This window comes from Strongylocentrotus purpuratus, unplaced genomic scaffold, assembly GCF_000002235.5.
Source record: "Strongylocentrotus purpuratus isolate Spur 01 unplaced genomic scaffold, Spur_5.0 spur5_scaffold_4, whole genome shotgun sequence".
Lineage (NCBI taxonomy): Eukaryota > Metazoa > Echinodermata > Echinoidea > Camarodonta > Strongylocentrotidae > Strongylocentrotus > Strongylocentrotus purpuratus.
In genome coordinates, this window is record NW_022145610.1 from 4,984,848 (window position 1) to 5,002,624 (window position 17,777).

At 37.3% G+C, this 17,777-nt stretch overlaps 1 protein-coding gene across 1 annotated transcript in view; it reads right to left on the reverse strand.

Annotated features, from left to right (window-relative positions):
* The window catches only part of LOC762753 (collagen alpha-1(I) chain), a 91,439-nt gene that overhangs the window by 24,881 nt on the left and 48,781 nt on the right, over positions 1-17,777 (reverse strand). The window contains exons 16-29 of the mRNA XM_030997448.1: positions 14,153-14,251; positions 12,879-12,986; positions 11,583-11,636; positions 9,945-10,043; positions 8,852-8,902; positions 8,236-8,388; positions 5,925-5,978; positions 4,084-4,137; positions 3,702-3,845; positions 3,031-3,084; positions 2,345-2,398; positions 1,635-1,742; positions 901-1,008; positions 151-258 (exon numbers count right to left, since the gene is read on the reverse strand). Coding sequence (XP_030853308.1) covers positions 151-258; positions 901-1,008; positions 1,635-1,742; positions 2,345-2,398; positions 3,031-3,084; positions 3,702-3,845; positions 4,084-4,137; positions 5,925-5,978; positions 8,236-8,388; positions 8,852-8,902; positions 9,945-10,043; positions 11,583-11,636; positions 12,879-12,986; positions 14,153-14,251 — 1,248 coding nt within the window. The remainder of the gene's footprint in view (positions 1-150; positions 259-900; positions 1,009-1,634; positions 1,743-2,344; positions 2,399-3,030; positions 3,085-3,701; positions 3,846-4,083; positions 4,138-5,924; positions 5,979-8,235; positions 8,389-8,851; positions 8,903-9,944; positions 10,044-11,582; positions 11,637-12,878; positions 12,987-14,152; positions 14,252-17,777) is intronic.

Sequence of the window (17,777 nt, forward strand, 5' to 3'; positions counted from 1 at the left end):
GTGAAACACAAAGTTCACTTCCCTTCACACAAGGAGTAAGGGTGAGCAAAAGTAAAATGTGCTTGCCATTATGGGACTAAATTGCCTATGGTAAAGAGAGATTTAATTTCAAACAAGGATTTGAGATGAACAAGGTAATAGATATTTCACCTTAGGTCCCTCGGGCCCTTCAGGTCCATATGGTCCAGGGTAGCCCAAGAAGCCCTTCTTTCCCACAGCTCCAGGTGCCCCTATCTCTCCTTGGATGCCCCTTTTGCCCTGTGGAGAGAAAAGAACATAATATGCTTTGCATCTTTGCGTCAGCCAGGGTTCTACAAAAAATGCTACCAAAACATTAGCTCTGCAGTCATTTCCATCACTAAACTCATTCTAAATTTGTCATCCCTGGAATGGCTTTAATATCTAATTCTAAAGCTAAACACAATAATAAGTAGATACATTGATTTATTGAGGTAAATCGTAATCTAAAAACCAATCACAATATTAAACCTTTGCCTTTGGCAAATCTCCAGCCCTCAGCTGTAGAATTATCTCATTCTGTCATTAGTCATTGTAGTTCTGTTAAAAGCAGGAAAACTGTATGAAAATACAGAATTATTATTATTATAATTATCGTTAAGTATTGGCATCACCTGCGCCTGGGGGGGGGGGGGGGGCGAAAAGCAACTTGCATCTCATTGCGTAAACTTAATTCTAAATTAGCTTTGTTATGTCACATTATCAACAAAATGGAGATACCCATGTCATTCTGAGAAAATATACGTTATGCTATGTTTATACTCTCTCATACACTAGCTTCGGTGGGGAATCTTGTAGATTAATAGGCAAAAATACAATACATCTCTCAGAAAACTACAGTTATTTCGAGGGTGAGGTTTCTTTTAAGGAGTCAATTCTTACTCTTGGGCCTCTTTCTCCCAGAGGACCTGCTGGCCCTATTGGTCCAAGGCTGCCCTTTTCACCTTTCGGCCCCTCTGGTCCCGGTAGTCCTCTGAAGCCAAATCTACCCTGGAAAATAAGTAGAACAGAAGTGAAAATGAAATTCATCTGCTATACCTCAGAACCAAATACATGGGCTCAGCTTGACCTGGCAATTTTCTAAACTTTCATCATACACACACTCATACATGTACGTATGGTGAGCACATGGTTACAACATAGTTTCTTGACCTCCCACTGAGGTGCATGCATGTGTGGTCACCAAACTACATGCTGGTATCAAACTCCACCCACAAAGCTAGAGAAACTTTCTGATTGGTCACTGATTTTGATCAGCTCATCTTTGCTTTGTTTCCATGAGTGTGTGTGTGTTACACAAATCCACATTCATACGACAATGATAAATGCAAAGGCATGTTTAAACTTTAAACACGTCACAAATCAAGCCATTTTCACCGCAACTTGACCTCAATTGTTTACGGTTACTATGGCAGGTTTGTCATGATATCAGATGAGGAACAATAAGATATTTTGATGCTGTTTGTTACCGGTCCCTGTTTACTGAGTTGACCCGATTTGTGCCATAGTCCGGCTTGCAATGTACTCTGCTCTTAACTTATATTCCCAGTAGCTATTCTAAAATCTGCAAAAATCAGTAGAACTTGGGAAATAAGAGAGAATATGCTCTGACTTACCCTTCCTCCAGCTCTGCCCCCAAGGCCAAAGGTTCCATTCCCACCTAAGCCTCCTGAGGTTCCTTGAATTCCCACAGATCCAAGCATCCCTCTCCTTCCTCGCAAACCCTTGATGGGAAATTTTAATACAATTATGAAATTACTGAGAGTATATAGGGAAAAGAGAAAATTATTTGGTTATTTTTCTAAAAAAAAATTCTTCAAATTTGAGCATTTCATCTATTATCATACTACAAGATGTGATACATACATCTACTACAAAATCATTATAAGTATGACATACATGTACCGGTATGTATAAAACTAAAAACTTTTGCATTGGTGTATGGTGCAGGTCGTGGTTTTGTGATGCCCGGGATCTGTGACAATCAGAAAAAATTTGGAGAGGCATAAATCACAAAGAAGGAAAGAGGGAAAAAAGTAAATAAAGAATTGAGCAATCATGACATGAAAATTAGGTACAAAATGACGAATTAATTAGCTTGCGAAAACATTCACATTTTCTGTCGAACATCCGAACCAGGCCTTTGCGTTCGGTTTGGTTCGGCTTGATTCGAAAGTGCTATGTTCTGCGAACTTCCGTTGGTTCGGCGGATCGGCTACAGCACTAGGATTAGGTTTGGGATTAGATCCAGGATTGTAGTTAGCATCTGATTCTTGGTCAACATAATACCATCAACATCCTCATCACCATGACAACTGGCACTTACCCTGGTACCCAGCTCACCAGCAGGGCCTGGAGATCCTTCATCACCTTTAGGTCCCTAGTAACAATGAACATCACATAAAAACATCATTCAGTCAATAATAAGAATATCATGATTACAAGCTATTTTTCATATACATGTACGACCCTTTGATCTTTGACCTCATGACCCCAAAATCATATCACTTCATTGGCCTAGCAAGATACATAAATGCCTTGAGTTTGATGGTAATGCGTCTATTGGTTCTAATGATAATGTGGATCACAAGCTATTTTTGCACACATAATGAGCTCTGCGACCTTTGACCTCAAAATCTAATCCGTTCATTGGCTTTGCAAGACACATACATGACCCAAGTTTGGCGGGAATCCATCAATCGGTTCTTCATTGTAGAGGCATAAAAAGTCTTTGTAGCCAGGTGCATGATCTTTGATCTCTATGCACAAGTTTTATTTGATATATGGATGTCAAGACTTAGAGACTATTTTCTTGCAAAGAATATTAATTGAGATATGTGTCTATAGATGAACTTTATATAATAGGGAACCATTTCATAAAATTTACTTAGATTAACAACTGCTAGAATTCTATTTATGAAATCCAATCCATGTGTATGTTACAGTGAATAAATCAAATACAAATTGCAATAACTCTGCTCAGTGCCAATCAAATTAGGCTAATTGACATACCGGTAATCCACGGGATCCGGGGTCTCCAATTGTTCCATCATTTCCTGCATCTCCCTGAAAGGAAAAGAGATTGAGAGAGAAAGAGAAAGAGAAAAGTGACAAGATCAAATAGCTAATGAACAAGGGCAATAGCAACCCCATCATTCGCCCTTAGATCAGTCATAGGTCACATGATGCTATACTCCATGATAATCTGAATTTTATTTTCTCATTACTCTGAATTTATGACTAGGTGCTTGTACAACGAAAGCTTCTCTTATGAAGCTCTTCCTTGTTTGTTCACAACATTGCATGTTATGTTTAAAAGTGTGCATAATTCAATTCAATTCAATTCACTCCAAATATATTCGGCAAAAGATAAAAATCAAAATGAAATCATTATAAATACCGGGATTGCTAAAATAAGTTAAAAACTTGTAAACAAGCAACCCCAAACATAAAAACATACAGATACAATACAATACAATAATAAAAACATGACTATTTGAAAGGGGTGTACTTTCCAAAGAACAAATGTCCTTTGTTAAGACATCTTTACCCAGGTATAGCTAAATGGGTATGTGGTAAGAAGAAATTCCTTTAATACTGGCACGTCTCATCATGGTAGCTCAGCCAGGGTAATAAAAGGTATACCCTTGGTAAACAAGACATTATTCTATTTGTATTATTACCTTCACTCCATTGCCGCCTCTTTCCCCCTTGAGGCCCATTTCACCCGACGGTCCCTGAAAGCCAATATCTCCTGGTGGTCCCCGAGGGCCAAGGGGTCCTGGAATGCCTGCCTCCCCTTGCTCCCCTGTTTCTCCTTTAGGACCCTGTGTACAGAAACATACTCACATTATTAATAGGTCTTTGGAATCACCTATACCTGGGAGGGAGAAAGCAAAATGAATCACTGTGTCTCTCCTCCAAGTACGAAAATTAGTCACTTTATAATAAGAGATGAAACACAACTAGATGAAATGAATACAAGCTGTTTTTTCTTGAAATGTAATTCTATTCATAAGAACTCACGATTAGTTTGAAATAAAATGATCATAATATCAGACTCACTGCCAATCCAGTAACTCCCCGCTCTCCAATGGGTCCAGGGTCACCTTTCCTTCCCTGAAAGAATTCGAAAAATAGCAAGAAGCAAAAGTAAGAATAAAGAAATATACTTGGAGAAGTTTACAATTGGAAATATCACACTACAAATAGAATATTCAAAGTGTTGCAGGCATATGAAATGTGTTTAATCATTATAAATTTTTCTAAAGTTTTATTTACTCTGTGCATATGATATTTTCTATTTTATCTCCTATTGATATTATAAGAAATTTGAGAGTCCTGAATATAACAAGAAAAGCGATAAGCTGTTGTAGTTTCTGCCGGTTAATTCATATGTCAAAAGTGGTCATTTCAGACTTCATACGAGACTAGCAGCACCAATTTGTCAAAGATGGCATTAAAAAAGCACACAACTAAAGATGCATGATAATCACCATTTACTAGAGTCATCCTACATATAAACATGACATTGTGGCAGCGGTGGGATATATAATAATAACCATTTACTAGTGTCATCCTACATATAAGCATGACATTGTGGCAGCGGTGGGATATATAATAATAACCATTTACTAGTGTCATCCTACATATAAGCATGACATTGTGGCAGCGGTTGGATATATAATAATAACCATTTACTAGTGTCATCCTACATATAAACATGACATTGTGGCAGCGTGGGATATATAATAATAACCATTTACTAGTGTCATCCTACATATAAACATGACATTGTGGCAGCGGTGGGATATATAATAATAACCATTTACTAGTGTCATCCTACATATGAACACGACATTGTGGCAGCGGTGGGATGTATAATAATAACCATTTACTAGTGTCATCCTACATATAAACATGACATTGTGGCAGTGGTGGGATGTATAATAATAACCATTTACTAGTGTCATCCTACATATGAACACGACATTGTGGCAGCGGTGGGATGTATAATAATAACCATTTACTAGTGTCATCCTACATATGAACACGACATTGTGGCAGTGGTGGGATGTATAATAATAACCATTTACTAGTGTCATCCTACATATAAACATGACATTGTGGCAGTGGTGGGATGTATAATAATAACCATTTACTAGTGTCATCCTACATATAAACATGACATTGTGGCAGTGGTGGGATGTATAATAATAACCATTTACTAGTGTCATCCTACATATAAACATGATATCGTGGCAGCGGTGGGATATATAATAATCATCATTTACTAGTGTCATCCTACATATAAACACGACATTGTGGCAGTGGTGGGATATATAATAATAACCATTTACTAGTGTCATCCTACATATAAACATGACATTGTGGCAGCAGTGGGATATATAATAATAACCATTTACTAGTGTCATCCTACATATAAACATGACATTGTGGCAGCGGTGGGATATATAATAATTGTCATTTACTAGTGTCATTCTTAATCTGAACATAACATGTGGCAGTCATGGGATGTGTACTATTTGTCATTTACCAATGCCATATTCTTCATAGAAACATAACAAGATGGCAGCTATACTTAATATTGTCATCCTTCATCTAATCACATGGTGGCAGTGTTGGAATGTCAAATAATTGTCACCTTATTCATTAAATACTGATTTGTCTCATTCCCATAAGATTTTTTCCAGGTTTCAGTGTAATCCTACTTCAAAACATAGCACGGTGCCAGCAGTGTATACTAATTGTCGTTTACCAGTGTCATCCTACATCCAAACATAACCTGGTGGCAGAAGTAGGATGTATAGTAACAACTGTTTGTTATCAGTTGCATCCCCTATTTAGGCATGACACATGGCAGAAGTTAAATTATGAAAGCTTACCTGTAGTCCAGGAGGTCCCGGGATTCCTGCAGCTCCACCAGCTGCCTCAACCCCCTGGGAAAAAAAAACACAAAAGAGGACAAACTACATCAACCTCATCCTTTTTTTTAGGAATTGGCTCACACAGATCGACAGTCAAAGAATTCAACTCAATAAAAAGGTTGTTTGCAAATCAATCAGAACTGTTAATTTGTAAATTTGTTTATTTCAAAATATCAACACTATCAATTCATCAGGTCCATCATGATCGTGATAGCCGCATCAGAGGAGGTGTGGCACTCTTTGTTTGTGACGATATGAATGCTACTCGAGTCTTTGATGACATTGTACCACCACACCTTGAAGTTCTGTGAGTCGAGGTTGAAGTCATCTTCAAGGGAACCATGGAAAAGTAATATTTTTGCTGGTGTTGTTTACTGTCCGCCAAGATCTCCTTACCAAGAGGAACTTTGTACTCACATCATCAACTTGGTTGATACGATCTGCATGATGTTAGACAGTGCCACTTTCCTAATAATGGGAGACGTCAATGACCTCAAGACTCCGCTTATTGAGCATGCATACTTTACTACGCCAGATAGTTACTAAACCCACCAGAGGAAATGCAGTTCTGGACAAAGTTCTTACAGACATGGAGGTGACTATCACGACCCTGTGATGAAGGGCGATCAGATGGTTATTTCGCTAAAACCAAGAAAAGGTCACAGCACGTGACATACAAATTTCCATTGTCCGTCAACGAAATGATAAAGAATGGGTCAAAAATTATATAAAAATTGGCCCTGTTATCTTGCTGATCATGATCAACGACGCTGCCTTAACTACAGAGAAAAAATGAAAGCATGTTGATGACTTGACTATCGCTTAATAAGTTGTCCACAAATCAGACTCGGGTCATCTTCAATCTTGTGTAGATGCATCAGAATGGAGCCTGTTTAATTCAATGAAAACAAAGGCTGAAAAATGCAAAGTGATGCATGTCAGTTTCCTACGTAATGGCCCACCTCCACCCTTGATTACCAAAGTTCTTGAATCTGTATCATCACTCCACCTCCTCAGTGTTACCATTCAGTCAAACCTTAAGTGGGATGTGTAAGTTGAACAACTCATCCAACGTGCATCCGGACACCTCTACAACTTTTGTAAATTGAAAAGGAATGAGTATCAAACACTGATCTTGTGCTCATGTTAACCATGTTTATCCGGCCTTTGATGGAATTTTGTGCACTGGTTTGGAGCAGTGGCTTGAAAACTTATCAGTCCAACAATATAGAGCAAGAACAATGTAGGGCGCTTAGGATGATCTCGTACCCTGATCAGCATCACTATAAGAAATGGGAAGCATGATCTTTAGCATTCCATTCCTAATTACTACACATAGGAAATGACTTATTCACTACCTTCGCGAAACCAATCCATGTCTCATTGCACCATCAAGACTTGCTCCCAACTGAATGGCAACATCTTTCGTGACCTGGACTTAGAAATTCTCATCTCATACACATTCCGCAAGCAAGTCAACGATATAAACAATCAAATGTCCCAACTCTTGCCAAACTTATTAATTCCATGTCACAGTGCCATTTATTGCCATTGGTATTATACTCATTGTTTTATATATGTTAAAGGTTCCTTTTTTGTTATCATTATTTTAACAATGGATATGTTACAAAATTGATATGCTCTGCTTCTGTAATCAAATGCTCTGTTTCTGCTAATGTGAAAATTAATGAATAAATAATGGAATTTGTGCAATATAGGTCGATATAAGACATGCATACATTTTCTCACTTAAACAATTTTGTTAAGACTTCTAAGATCCAATAGATTCCCATAATATATATTTTACTACCAATTGGTCATTTACTCTTAATATCACAAGTTTCCTTTATGATTGTATTACAAAACATATAGTTTCTGTCTCATTTCTCTTTAATCCAACATTGCGCTTTGATTGGCAAATAGTTATGTATCTTGGAATTTTCAGTTTAAAAAAATATCTTTTGCTTCTGTTTTGCAAAATCGTTTTGTTGACTTGTATGAATGTGTGTTCAGTTTTTGAGGTGTAATGACTGCGTAATTTAACTTCTTCTTGATTTTCTTGGTTTTTTAATCGATGATCCTATTTTATAGCCATTTTTACATGGTAGAGTACTTTGTGCAATTAGTCCCTGGACAACTACTTTGTATTCTTAATAAACCCCATGGAATTGAATAGAACATTATGTGGTGAAGTGTACCACTGCATTCAAAGCCAAAATTGTCTCAATTACATATTTTGCAATATAATGTGAAGTACAGCCCAACTTACCAATACTCCGGATGATCCATTCCTTCCAGGTTGTCCTGGTGTACCTGGTTCACCTGGTAAGCCCCTAGGCCCAGTCGGCGCCCTTTCACCATCTTCCCCTGCTGGTCCTCGCTGTCCTGGCTCTCCAATTAATCCCTTAGGCCCCGGAGGACCCTGGTATAAACACAAGTAAAGTCATAAGCATCTTTGAAACAGTCGCCTTTGCATTAAGTCTGACAGATGTCTTTTAAGAAAGTCTGTCCTGAAAATATCACAAGTTTGGTTCATAAAATCTGTCAAAAAAAACCCCATCATAATGACAATATTACAGCTACACAGACGTATGTTTAATTAAACTCTTGGTAAACTGAAAAGCACCTTGAAGGGAGTAGACTATCTATCCAATAAAGAGAATAGGGCATGCAAGGAACCCAAGTCCAACTTGGATTCCTTGTACTGAGTTTTATGTTACCCTTTCCTTCATACTCATTTACAATTAATCAGTATAAGGTTAATTTTTGCCTGGACTGATTTCACACATTCTACATCTATATGCACATAAATCATATTTTATATGATTAGTACCCTTCAACTTATAAGAACACATTAAAGACTTCAATCACTACCATGCACATACCGGTGGTCCTATGGCTGCAGCTCCTGGCTGTCCTGGAATACCTACATATCCCTAAAATGAAGCAAAAAAGAAAAGAAACGATGAAATATAAATATATCTCGGGTGGAAACCTGTTATTCCACACAAAAAAGCAATGGCCGATCCAAGATTCTTGGGTAGGAGGGGCACAAGTTTGGAAATTCTCTGATGAGCAACAACAACAAATGGGTCGTCATATTTCATGGGCGCCATTTCCCACTAATCCACAACAATCCCTGGATCTGACAATGAGATATTTTATTAAGATGCGACATAATGTGTCAAACAATGATCTAGCAATCTAGTAAAGCACATTATACGGACGTCAGTGTGTCCACTGTTGTAGACATTTGCAATTCTCTATTTGTTTTCGTTGTCTCTTACTATCCTCCTTTTAAATGTCGAAAAAACAGGATAGTGTGAATAAATGCTGTGAGCCCTGCATTTATATATGAAACGATATATGGAAATTTGCACAATAATTAATCAGCTACAGGACAGGTACTTGTGGGTACTACACGTAGAACTGTTCTTTTGCGAATGTCATTGGGCAAAATGTAGTGCAACAAAACATCATGTAGAGATATGTAGGTTGGGCATTATTGTGAAAGAAAGCTTGAGAAATGCAGAATCGGGATCGAATGATCATGGTATGGTATGAGGTTCATACACAAAAAGGCACTTCTCTAAAAGCAAGTTCTTACACTGCTATTTAAAGGATATGTCTCTTATATAGTGGGCTTGCGGATGCACCACGTGAGAGAGAGGGAAGATTGAGTCCTGCAAAAGAACTCTCAGTAATCTTTCTCGAGGGTGTGTAGTCCTGAAAAGGACTGTTGGTGTAGACTTGAAAAAGACTGTAAGTTATCTTTCTTATTATATAGTTCTAAGGAGAACTATAGCGCTTGGAGAGGATGGGTGGCAGGAGTGGCTCGACGTTTTGTATGTCTCTTTTGTGCACTCCACCTTCACTTACATATATTCATGGTAAGTGTTTCTTCATACACTTCTTTATATTAGTTTTACATAAATATAAAAAGAATTTAAGTTGATTCCATCTCCTAATCTGACTCACCGGTAGACCTGGGGATCCTCCCATGCCAGGTAAGCCGGGGAATCCCATATCACCATCTTGTCCAGGATGACCTGTCTGTCCATCATCGCCTGTATCACCCTAGTCAAAAGAGACAAAATACAGTTAAACCTGTCATAGTGGCCACCTCTGTATGAACATCCCCTGTCTAAAAGGGTAACCCATATTGGCTCTGACAGATGAGAGATGGAAAATAAAACAATAGGAAATACAGTCCAACCTGCATTGGACGCTATCAGTCTCCGAAAAAAGACCACCTGTCTATAGATGATGATTGTGCTAACAGCGGTGCAGTCAGCTTTCTGTCATAGAGTGGTGAAGTGTGACGTCATCAAAAATCTATTTTTAGAATTTCTCAAATTTTTCTTCATATTCCGAAAGAACACCAAAAATAATGTCCAAATGTAGAAAACCAATTGAATATGTTAAATATTGGCTGAGTTATGACCATCCGAATGAATATATGTCCTATGGGAACTCAGTGTTATATGGTCTGGCTCCTAACCATTAGGAGCCAGAACATATAACACTGAGTTCCTATGGGGAGTATCTTTATTCAGATGGTCATATCTCAGCCAATATTTAACATATTCAATTGGTTTTCGACATTTGGTCATTATTTTTGATGTTCTTTCGGAAAATGAAGAAAAAATTGAGAAATTCTAAAAATAGATTTTTATGACGTCACAGCTTCGGTACTCTATTGCCTAAAAACTACTGCAATATGGTTCGAAACCTATGGATGGCCATACTAGAGGCCAGTTCAAAAACATGAATAATCATATAGTGAATGACAAACACACACCCAAACACAGTGGTCACTTTATTTATATTGTATCTATTGGAGGTAGTACAGTTATCTGTCACAGTGGCCACATGTCTGCCGAAGGTCAACCATATTGTCTTCCTCTAGTATAGAATAGAGTAAATTCTGTCTTGGTGTCCACCTCTATATTAAGACCACTGTACTAAAGTGGTCATCTGTAGTCTCCTCTAAAAAGTAATTTTGATTTGTGTACATGTACAGCGCTTTGAAACTTTTGTCACAAGCGCTATATAAATTTGTCATATTATTATTTAGATGTATTGGGTAAAATCTGTCTTAGTGTCCACCTCTATATTAAGACCACTGTACTATAGTGGTCATCTGTAGTCTCCTCTAAGATGTATTGGCTAAAATCTGTCATAGTGGCCAACTCTATATTAATACCACCTGTATCCACCGTGTGGCCAACTCTACATAAAGACCACCTGTCTGTAGTGGTCATCCTCTAGGAGGAATGGAGTCAAATCTGTCATAGTGGTCATAGTGGTCATTTTAATAGTTAGTCATAGTTAGTCATAAAATTTAATTGAATACCAAAGTTGTCTGAACTATGTTATCTGAGCTAAAGACTGAGTAATATACAGTCAAACCTGCTTTAGTGACCACTTGTCTAAAAAGACCACCTGTCTACAAAGGCCACATTTGTTGTTTCCCTTGAAAATGGTTTCTCATTTATTCATGTACTAGAGGAGCCTGTCTACAAAGGCCACTTCTTGGGCAGTCGCTATAGACAGGTTTGACTGTACCAAGATTAAAGTACTAAATTGAATACTGGGTCTGGATTCCAACTTTACCTTTGGTCCAACTGTTCCTGCTCTTCCTCCGTCTCCTTCTTCCCCTTGCATTCCCTGTCAGGTGAGAAAATAGAAACTGAGCTTCAACATTCACAATACATATACCGCCTCATCTGTTGACCACTTCAAGAAATTACTCAAGTCACATATATTCTGCTAGAAAATACTTTAGCCTACATATATATATACTTAACTGATCTCTGAGAAGTGAATAACTTTTTGTTATAAGTGGCCCAAACATTGTGGAGCGGTGTGTGCAGCGCTTTGTAACCGCAAGGAAAAGGTGCGATGTCACATATCTTTTAGATTGGATATAGCAGAGGTGAAGTGGATTTATCATCTCAAGATTATGGACCTCTTCTCTATTCTAATCAACCTCCACAAGTCATTTTGCCCTGGTTCATCCAATAAATCTACGTACTCTACCTGTACCTAAAACAAAATGATCATTGGGAAATCAGTGGGAGCATTAATGTCTACAACTCCCTGGTTGTGGACTAGATTCCAGAAATCAATGAAAGATTGTGAGACTGTAGACGACTTTTATGAAAAAACTGAATTTCAAGAGTTTTCTCCTAAATATGTTTATATATGTATTATTGTATCACCTTCAGAGTATAGTTTTTTGGTCAAGAATCTATTAATTGTACAGGCATTGAGCACTATTTGGGTGGATATCTGGAAGGAAGAAATGTATTGAATGCAAGAGCGGCCCATATCACATATCATATGTAAATATAGCAACTAAAAGACACATTGCAGAATCACAATTATAAAACAATAGATCCAAGATTATAAACAGATAGTCTAGGTTAAATCGTCATAGATATTGCTATTATATCCAACTCTTTGGAACTTAAAACTATCTGTGTGGAAGTAAGTTGTAACATGGGTAAACCTCTTCATTGCATCTGTAACAAATATTTCAAACTTACTTATTGATGCATTACTCATTTTGGCAACATATAGCACAGTAGAACATTTTATTTAAAGATGAAATAAAACTAATGAGAACACTGGTGGCTCCAGCTTGGCAGATTGGGTATGGAAACAGCTAACTAATGTTACGGTCACAAAGGTTCGTACGAACGATAATATCATACGAATCTCCCTGTTTTTCCATTGTCTTTCCCGAATTTCCATTGTCTGAAAATTGTTTGTACGGCGTTCGTAGCAGTTCGTAATAGCATTAGTGACCTAGGCTTTAATGACCATAACCAGTAGGTACATGACTTCCTCCCCAATTAACCAAGCTTGCACAGCCAGGATAGAAATTGAACTGAAACAATAACTTACGTGATAACCTTTAGGTCCAGCAGGTCCACCGGTCCCTGGAAACCCCCTATGGCCAGCTTCTCCTATCGTACCCCTACTACCAGATCTACCTTTCGGGCCTAAATCACCCTGAGAGAGAGAAGCAACATCAAATCAATATTTAAATCATTCATGGGAAACAGTGATAGAAATAAAAATTACATAATTTCTAGACTAAGCCATGCAAACTGCAAGTCATGCATAACAAGAGGATGAATTATCTTTAAACGTTTTATATCTATGTAAACAGACTAGGGACCCGTTTCACAAAGCCTTTTTTCAATGACAAATGACAAAAATCAATGACAAATCTGCTGATAACCAATCAGAAGCAAGGATTTCAGTAGCTTATAACAAATAATGTCATTTGTCACTGATGACCAGTTTTGTGAAACGCCCCCAGGATTAAAAACTCATCTCCCTACTTTGGACCAAGAGTAAACAATCTTCTGTCCTGAAGTCTGGGGCCGTATTCTTAAAATGATGCTGTCTTCTATGTACATTGTCAGGACAAGTTGAAACTGTATGGAATAGCACTTATTGGTGCTTGTGCGAATGTCTTTCTTCTGTACATGCATGCACAAAGGCAGCTCAGTACAGAAATTTAATCAATGACCACCAGTACTCACCATACCTGGGACTACCAAACATGACGAGGGGCAAATAAGCTATAGTTCAATTATCTACACCAGGTAAACCCAAGTTAGTATTATGTTATAATTAACATTGTTATAACATGAGATATATTGTCTATTTGAGCCTCATGGCATATAAACTATGTCTAAAATAATATGAGTTGACACCCTTCTGGCTCCAACCAGACAATCCTAAGGCCTGTTTTCATCAGCTCGAGACTGCCAAACACCCCGCTATTTGAACTATCCCGATCGCAAATTATCCAGTTAATTTGCATCTTCATCAGCCCCAAAATGCAATTAGCGAGATATATTTGGTCAAGATAATCATCCCAAGATATCTTAGACTAGTTTGCAAAATATCCCGCTATTTGTCTGGTGCGTCTTCACCATGCAGCCCGAAGACTCGCATTATGCGAAAATGGTGAGCAAAATATCTCGAGCTAATTTCTCGAGCTCAAGGTTCAAGTTTCAAGGTCAAGTCTCGAGCTGATGAAGACGCGATATGAAACTTTGGGATTATTTCCAAAATCAGAAATAGCGGGCTATTTTGCAATCTCGAGCTAGCGAAGTCAGGCCTATAGATACAGAATACTAACTCCAATAGCAGCTTTTACTTACCGGCATTCCCAACAAACCCCTGATCCCGGGAGGGCCTCTGTTTCCATCCTCTCCTCTCTCCCCTTTGGATCCTGTATCTCCTGGGAGGCCCATCCTACCCTGAGGAGTAGACAGCCCTCATTATAACAGTTGGAGTCAAGCAACCAATTTTGTGTTGGTGGGGTGAAAACAAATTGTGACTTAAAGACCCACTGCACTACTTACAGCTACTTGCGCCCTTCATATATCAAACAATGCCTAATCGGTGCCTGTTGGTCCCCCATGATCCTCTTTTTCTTCTGTTAACTGAGAGCTGATTTGAGGAGATAACCACCTCACTGCCTCAGTGCCAGTGACTGGCATAGAGGTCTAATTTCCATGCCAAACTAGTTCAAAGGGGCTTTAAATGTTTTCATTTTCATGACAGCTACGTTTCAACATAAAAATCTTGTAACTCAAAATTTGTAACTAAAAAATTTAAATTTTACCAGACCTATATCAGTTTGGAACATAGTAAGAGCATTGACAATTTTGCGAAACTGTTAGCTTGCGACATTATTTTTGCTGACAAGAATTGCATGGGTTGCACATCAAATTTGTCCTGGCTATAAAATTATGAAAAAGATATTGAGTTACAAAGTTTTTATCACCACACTGACGATTTCCTAACAATATTATAATCAGTCAAACCTACCAAAGTATCCATCGATTTATAGAGGTGTGCTGTTTACAACAGTTACTAACAGGTTGAGCAAAAAGAGCTCTGCGTGCAATACAGATGAATTTAAATTAGTGCTGTAGCCGAACCGCCGAACCGAACGGAAGTTCGCCGAACATGGCACTTCCGAACCGAACCGAACCGAACCGAACACAAAGGCCTGGTTCGGATGTTCGGCAGAAAAATGTAAATGTTTTTGCAAGCTAATAAACTTGTCATTTTGTACCTAATTTTCATGTCATGATTGCTCATTTTGTATTTACTTTTTTCCCATTTTCCGCCTTTGTGATTTATGCCTATCCGGTGGTGGGCGCGACTTCACTAGCGCCATTTAAATCCCAAATCCTGACCACGCTACGTCGCGATCGCAAGTCATAAACATGTTCGTGATCAAAACAACCTCAGCTCAAATCCATTCAACAACAAAATTATATTTTAATTGTAACAATATCGGACAAATTTTACAATATAAATAATGAAATAAATATATATTATAGTATGGTATTTATTTATTCAGGAAAAATCAGGATTTTATATTTTTCCTATTGAAAATAAAAACTTATAAAAAACAGTTATTGACGAGCCTGCATGAGTCTCTATTCGAGATGGCAGCTTTCATGACTGTAATATTAGACAACAACCATCTCGGAAAATCTCTACAAAATATCATTTATTGACAAATTGAAAACATGATTCTTTTAAACTTGAAAATAAAACACGATTCAAGACGGAAATACGAACGTAAGTAGTATTTTTCTTCACAAATAATTACGTTTAGAGCAGTTTTTAATGTGAAATTCATGCTGGTCGGAAGCAGTGTGCAGAAGTCCTCCGTGCTGGTCGGGCCCGGCAGGCAGGCCGGCCCACCCAGTGCCGACCGCCGTGGCTATAACGCTGCTTGCTATTATATTACCGAACCCCGAACCGAACCAAGTTCGGGTGAAAAATTGCCGAACTCTGCCGAACCGAACCGGACACGAACATAGCGTCTGACTTACAGCACTAATTTAAATTCTAACACTAATCAACTTCAACCTTGGACAAAAAAATATTCCTATCACTAACCTCTAAAACAAACTTGAAATATAAAAACTGTAACACACACTCTTATTCATATCTCTGATGAATTTTGCTTCAGCTTCTGAATTATTAGCTTTAAAAAACTTTAATATATATATTCATTGACAATAAAAACATCTCGGAAGTGTTAAATAGTTATTTTACCTTAAACATGTACTAAAGGTAAACATTGTAAACATTTTAAACCCTGACGTATTCTAGGCTCATATGCAACAGCATTTTCAATAGTTTTATTGTATTATTACATGAGGAATGTTGAGCCGTACTATTTTCCGATTCCAAATGCCCTTTTTTACCGTGCCTCTGAAGTTTATTATATAAAGTTGAGAACCAACTATCTATGGTCTAGGCCCTTTAATGTAAAGAGTAACAATTAATTGTATTTCCCCATCTCCTTCAATTATTGTAAATTTACAATCAAATCTAAGTTTATGTTACAAATTCATATACATAGCATTGTTAGTTACATTCATGCTAAATCCCTGAAAATATCATTGATTAGAAGATTTGTAACTAATTCTCCGATAGAAAGTTTCACTTTTCACATGTTCAATTCATTCTTGCCCCAAACCTATTTTTTCACCTGTATATGGGCTCACATTATTTTAGAAAATTAGCAGACTTGACTCCAAATCCATTTTGGAAAGAGGTCCTTTTCGCTTGGTCAGACTTGGTCAAACTTCTTATTGACGACATTGCAAGTCAACCTCTCTGGAATAACCCCCACATTAAAATAAATGACAAAGTGGTATTTTGGGGGGCTTGGAATTTACGAGGAATACGTTTTGTGAATGACATCCTAAAAATAGATGGTTCTTTTTGTTCATATTTTGAGTTTCAACAGAGATTTGACATACAAACAAATTTCCTCCAGTACTATGGTCTTTGTAATGCAATTCGGTCAGGTTTTAAAATGACTACACATGTAGCTCCTAGTAAGGCCTTAGAACCTATCATTCCCGAAGCCGTGCACCTTGTGGTGAAAACAAATGTTGGTTGTTCACATATTTATCAGTCTTTGCTAAAAAACAAAGTAAAAGAATGTAAAGCCCTTACAAAGTGGAAAAGTTTTTTAGATTTTCAAGATGTACTTTGGGGTTCGTACTGTCAAATTCCATTTCAGTCAACAATAGATATCAACATGAGGTGGTTTCAAATCAAGATTTTAAATAGAATATTATATAGGAAGGACAGTTTGTTAAGATTTGGTGTAGTGGCTGACAAGAAGTGTACTTTTTGTAGTAACAATGATGAAACTATCATACATGTTTTTTGCTTTTGTAACTATTCTAATGAAGTATGGTCGAAGTTAGAGTTCTGGATATTTCGTAATACGGGGGAAAGGATCAAATTTACAAATCAAAATAAATTGTTTGGATTTTGCGGTAGCAACAATAATGCACTCAACTGTGTTCTGATGGTTGTAAGACAAGAAATATTTTCAGCTAAATTACGAAATCAACTACCATCATTTGATATAATTTTATCAGCTGTAAAACGTTATTATGAAATGGAAAAATATATATACCAAACAAATCTCAGAGAGAATAAACTGAAAAAGAAATGGTTTCACTTTAGAAAATATTTTGAGAGTGTTGGAAATGTGCTAACATAAACATGATCATGTATTTTATGTTTTTTTTTTTTTTTTTTTAATTATATATTTAAAGTACTAATTTTGTCATTTGTTTGTTTTTATCTGCCACAAAAGTTTTTGGCTGTGACGATTATTATCTGTGTCAAGCCATTATGTATGGAAATTATTTCTTTAGTTATTTGTATATGATATATGGATGTTCTGTATATGATGAAATTTGTTTTGAAAATAAAGAACCCTGTGGAAGGGGA